Source organism: Euphorbia lathyris, chromosome 7, assembly GCF_963576675.1.
Source record: "Euphorbia lathyris chromosome 7, ddEupLath1.1, whole genome shotgun sequence".
Taxonomy (NCBI): Eukaryota; Viridiplantae; Streptophyta; class Magnoliopsida; order Malpighiales; family Euphorbiaceae; genus Euphorbia; species Euphorbia lathyris.
The window spans coordinates 63857077-63863076 of record NC_088916.1 but is presented as its reverse complement, the minus strand read 5'-3'; the positions used below and the strand labels follow the sequence as shown (position 1 = coordinate 63863076).

Sequence of the window (6000 nt, the reverse complement as noted above, 5' to 3'; positions counted from 1 at the left end):
AAATCAAAACCGCAGCTGTAGCAGGAGTTAAAGAACTCCTAAATTGATCCAAAGTTCTACCACTTGTGCTAAACGTAGATTCAGAAGCCACAGTTGAGCATTGGATTGCAAAAACATCTTTTACAACTTTGGATAAAGTAGGATATCGCATAGCATTAACCTTCCACCACAATAGAAGGTCAAACTCAATTACATATTTTTCAGGTGCCTCATTGACATATCTTTCCCATTCTCCCTCAATTGACATATCTTTATCAATATTAAAAAAATAATCATCAATCTCATCATCAATGTCATCATCCGCTTCATCCAAACTAGAAGAATGTGCTCCAAGATTCACATTTTCTTGCACATTTTGCACTATATATATTAAATTATAAATTTATATTATTGTAATTAGTTTACCAAACCTTACAAAATATATAACTATATATTATATAATATTTCTCTTTATACAAAGTTAATGTATGAAATATAAATTTATTATTGCTAAACTTTCGGTTATTTCAGTTCGGTCCAATTCAATCCAATTCAATCCGGTTATCGGTCCGGTCCTGGATAAATTTCGGTCCAGTTCGGTCCAGTTCTTTGACAAAAAGTCAACAGTCCAATCCAGTTCGGTTCTCCAAAAAAAGTCAACGGTCCGGTCCAATTCCGGAGTTTTTTCCTCGGATATTCAGTCCGGTCCAGTATCTCCAGGATCCGCGCCCAGCCCTAGGAGGAAGACATGGATAGTTACTGTTGGTCTTTGACAAACAACGGGGCTTTTTCTTGTAAATCGGCTTTTGAGGCTTTCAATCAAGGATTGGAAACTTCGCACCCAGAGTTGTGGAAGACGATTTGGGCCTTAAAAGTGCCTTACCGTATTAGGAGCTTCCTGTGGCTAGGTGTTAAAAATAGGTTGCTTACTAATTCTGATAGGAAAAGGAGGCATTTGGTGGAGTCTGGAGCGTGTGGTAGATGCAGAGGACATGAAGAAACTTTGTGCCATGCTCTCAGAGACTGTGCGAAGAGTAAAGAGGTGTGGAAAAAAGTTCTCCCTATAAAGTTGCTGTCTACTTTTTTATCCCACTCTGATCTTGATTGGTTTGTGGATGGGGTTAGTGGGAAGCTTTTGGCTGATCTAAAGCATGGTGCTCTCTTATTTGTGGTTGTCTGTCATCAGATTTGGAAATGGAGGAATGAGGAGATTTTTGGAGGAGAAACGGTTGTTATTCCTAATGTTTTTTATTTCTTTTCCAAAAAGATTTGCACCTTTGTTGATAGTTTCAAAGAGGATTCCTTAGCTAGGGCTATTTAGAGGAAAGATGTCCATCTCTTAGGCTGGTGTAGGCCTAGTGAAGGTGTGGTTAAGTTAAACACTGATGGCTCCTGCCTAAAGGACGGGAGAATTGCTGCGGGAGGGGTTCTAAGAGATGATGGTGGTGGTTGGGTTTCTGGTTTCTCTCAGAATTTGGGCATGGGTTCGTCTTTTTCTGCGGAACTTTGGGGTATTTTTTCTGGCCTTAGGCTAGCTAAAAATCTGGGGGTGAAAAATCTTCTTGTGGAATCTGATAACCTCGAAGCTGTCAGAATGATCTCGGAAAATAATGCTATTTGCTTGAATAACCAAAATTTAATCAAAGGAATTAGAAGGATTTGTTCTTCCTTTGATTCTTTTAGCTTCGGCCATATTTATAGGGAGCAAAATCGGGTGACGGACCGCCTCGCGGCTGAAGGTCATACAAGGATGTTGGGTCTTTCAACCTTTTCCTCTCCTCCGGATTTCATTTCGTCTCTGATCTTGGATGACATGGTAGGAATCAGCTTTCCCAGGCTGATCCCGGGTTAAGCGGCTTGTTTGTTTGTTTTTCTTTCATTTCCTACAAAAAAAACTATTAAATAAATGAATATTCTAATGGAATTATTTATTGGATTGTTGTTACATTTCTCACATTTCATAATGAGTTGAAAAAACTAATAATGATTACATTTCCAGTATTAACTTACATTTTAGTATTAATTATGATTTAGTGGATGAATAATTTAAATTGCATTCAATATTTCTTTATCAAATCCAACTCAACTCAATAATAAATTAGATGATATAGAACACGCTTGGATTGGATCGATGGATTGGATATATTTTGTACAGCTCTACATCCAATGATACGTTACACTACTACTTTGCAACTAGTCATTATTTTTCGACTTAGTCATCGGAGCGGTTTTGTCGGACTGCGGCCACCGAAGAGAGGGGCGATAAGCCCAAGATCTGGTAAGGCCGAAGGGGGGGTGGGGGGGGGGGCTAAACAGGAACAAGAGGGATCCACGTGATGATTCTCATGGTAGGCGTAGGAGCTGGGCGAAGCGGTAGCGAAGCTCAGGTGGTGATTGATTCAAGTGCGCGGTGAGCGTAGTAGCCTCCTCGGACATGTGCGGGCCTATTGCCCGCTCCAATCGCTGCGTCCTCACCACTGCCTTATATCTGTTCAAAGTCGAACGACTATATTCGTTACTGAATATATAAAAAGAAAGGGTTGGACGGTATCAACACCTTATGCATCTTTTAAAGTAAAGGAAAAAAAGTGGCTTGTGGTAAAACTAAAATAATTAGGGTCACAGCTGTCAAGTGGATAAGAAAGCAGCATGGAAGCCCCAAAATACTGAAAGTAACTAAAGCAGATACATTGTACTTGTCAAAAAAAGGTCCGAAGTCCAAAAACTTCAAAGTCTTCATCCAACAATTCAATCGATCTTTTTGCCCGCTCCCGCTTTTGAAATCCACACTGAACTCCTTTAGGGTTTATTGTTCAGTATTTCTGTGAAATGGAGCCTGTAGATTTCGTCATGGACAAAATTAAACGGCTTGCTAAATCAGGGCAAGACTTCGTCGACGGCGTCCTTCGTCGCAGAGACAATTCTAATCGCCGGAACCCGGTATGTTTATTATTATTAATTTTAAGAATAATCGCCGTTGCTTTCACCTATGCTATTCTCCTTTGGTTTGTTCAATTTATGTAGCTTTTGGATTATTGGTACAGCTCAACATTTCAATTATACTAATGAAGCTTGCGAAAATTATTTTTACTTTGCTTTTGAACTTTGTCAGATTGATAGTCTGTGAACAATATCTTAATACTATGATTTTTTTTTTTTTTTCTGAACTCGTTTTGAGTTTGTTTGAAAGCGTATTTGATGCAAATTTGTGGAGGAATGGTAACTGTTCTCAGGCGATTCAGTTCAGTAATTGTAGCAAATATTTTTGCCTAGAAGATGTTTTTTCAATGCTCAATTGCGTAGTTGAAGCATTAGTTTCCACTATGCTTGTTAATGATAATGTCTAGCCCACTGCATTAACACTTTCAGCACAAAAAATAGGGATATTATTAAGAAAATAGTTGTATTGTTAATGTGAATTTTAGCCTATGTCCTCCATTCTTGTAAATGTTGTGCTTCAGTCCATTTTAATCTACTGTAATCATTGATCTTTTGTTGTTGTTGTTGATTATGGGCTTTTAGGCATCTGATTATTGTTTTAATAGTGATTACTTGGTTTTGTAGGCTTATGCATATGTAAAGACATTGAATATACGGCATGTCTGACATTGCGCTTCGTTTTTTTAGCTTAAATAATGTTTGAAGTTCACAGTAATAACTAACAGATGTGCATTTTGAGCACACAATGACACATTATATTTATTGAGGAAGCCTCTGACGTCCAATGTTCTAGAAACTATGTCTGTATGTATACCAATTAATGTATTGGAGACTGGAGAGGCACTGATTTTATCATGCCTTCTTCTGTTGCAATTTGAATTAACCAATTTTCTGGTTCCATAGGTAACAACAAGCTGAATGATGGAGCTTTACACTGTTCCCATTATATTGTTTACAGATTGAGATCCTGAAGAGGTTGCAACGGGAAGCATTTTCAGATCAGATGAAACTTAGGGACAGGCAAGATAAACTTGAAAGATTGTTGTCCTTTTACCGAACATCAAAAGGGAGTCCGTTTCAAGAAGCCAGTACTCATCTGAGGGGAGATGTTGATGTCCTGGGAGCAATACTATTAATTGGTGATGTTAATCAAGAGCATTATGATGCCCTTTCTAGAGCCGGTATTAGAACTGGAGTTGAATCAAAGTTCACCTTTGAAACAACTGTCCGGGAGAGGGATACTCTTTTTGCAGAGTTTGTGGCTAGTCAAAATGGCATGGGATATGATGGTGATGGTTCGGGAACTGCACTTTCTCTTACAAAGGTATCATATATGGCAAATATTAGTGACTGGTTTTCGTTGATTGCGATCCCAGTAGGAGCTCAGTCGAGAGATCTCAGAATCATCTCAAATTCTTCAAATCAGGTTTGTTTTCATTTTTAATATTGATGAAGCATTTGATTGTTTTTACTGTGCATCATAATCTGGTTGAAGAAGTACTTAAAAATTGAGGACATGTCTGGTCCTTGAAGCTAAACATGATGAAGCTTTATTCTAAACATCAACCCTTTTGGTTTTAATTAGATTATTGCAAGAACAATTACTAGAATCCATGTTTTCTTAATATAATGAGATTGTCAACCTTTACTGTGAACGTGATTTTCTTCCATCATTTTTTGCTTTAATTAGATCATTTAAGATGATAGCTAGAGTACTTGTTGCTCAGTCATTTTGAATACAGCATGTTGTTAGGAATTTGGTTTCCTCGTTCCTGCTAGTGTTCTTTCTGTCATCCTTGTGGCTCTTTGGTTCCTTTAGTAGAACGTGTCAATATAATTGGCAATATAATTGTGCATGGAGCTGTTTTCATGTGGCTAGTTAGTCCTATTTTCTATCTTAACTGTATTTAATGCAGATCGCTGATCGCAGATCGATGCTTATTGTTTTGTATGTGTTCTTTGGAATTGAACTTGCTATTACTAAAAAATGTTGCTTTTGGATTTTTGTGGATAAATTAACCAGAAATTTTTCTTTCTATTGTCACAGAGAAAGGGCCTAACTGATCTTTCATTTGCTGGACCGCCGCTTTTGAATCAGCATAATGGTAGTACCATTGGTTTGACAGTGAGAAAATCAAATATTATTGCTTCAATAACCCAGTCTGTCTCCGGATTAGGAATGCAGCAACATTCTTCTAATGGAATAGGGCACTGCTTAAGCACTTTCGGGCAAATTGTCTGTCATCTTCCTAGAAGAATAAAACTTTCAGTTTCGGGTCTGCATCGAGTACCAAAATCATCTAATCAGCATGTTGCTTTTGGACCTCTCACCATTCCCTTGGTCTTCAGCAAACAACATGAAGATCCTGAGCCAATGCTAGAAAGGAATGCCCTTCAAACTCTAGCAACAGACTCTATCGCTCTGAATCTAGAATCCGAACTGGACGAGAATACAAAAATTGGAGGCTGGGTTGAAATGGAAAGTTCCAACTCCAAGCAGGTGCGGTGGGCAGTCAATGTTTTTGATGAATCTGAAGATGAAACCGGGTGGGGAATGTGTGTGAGTGGGATGGTTGAGGGTTCAAGTAATTGGGCTCATTTACAAGCAGAATCATACCTAAAACTGAACTTGGGGAATAAACTCAGCATAAAACCTGGTATTGCATATGCTATGGATGGCAATGCCAATATATTTGCTCTTATGCTTCGCTCTAGCTGGTCCTTCTGAGCAAAGTTTTCATTTGGTAAGTATCCTTCACTGTGGACCTGTGGTCCGGGACCAACTAGTCCTGGACCATTTAGATGGTCAACAGTTGTGCTGACGTATCATCATTTGAATGGTTGGAACTAGTTTGGTCGTCGATCATTCTAGAAATTTTCCCTTTGTTGTTCTTTTGTCTCTACTATTGTATGTTGTGATTGAACAGTAGTTTGCACTTGCGGTTTCTTGCTTGGCCCGGTTAGTTCCATAAGCTCTGATCCATTCTTGTAATGTTTAATCAAAATCCGATCAGGGAGATAAAGATACAATTTTTATCCTGTGGTAATTGGGGGAAGAGATTTACCCTCGATGTAAAAAAA

The 6000-nt window shown here is 38.4% G+C and overlaps 1 protein-coding gene across 2 annotated transcripts; it reads left to right on the top strand.

Moving 5' to 3' along the window:
• Positions 1 to 2673: 2673 nt before the first annotated feature.
• On the top strand, positions 2674 to 5958 carry LOC136201339 (uncharacterized). Of its 2 annotated transcripts, none has more exons than XM_065991992.1 (3): positions 2674 to 2919; positions 3878 to 4345; positions 4967 to 5958. In XM_065991992.1, exons 1-3 carry the CDS (start codon positions 2809 to 2811, stop codon positions 5645 to 5647), a joined length of 1260 nt encoding a protein of 419 aa, XP_065848064.1. In that variant the 5' UTR covers positions 2674 to 2808; the 3' UTR covers positions 5648 to 5958. The 2 variants fall into 2 exon arrangements, with proteins under 2 accessions (XP_065848064.1, XP_065848065.1); XM_065991993.1 differs by having other exon boundaries at positions 2698 to 2919; positions 3823 to 4345.
• The last annotated feature ends 42 nt before the right edge of the window (positions 5959 to 6000 follow it).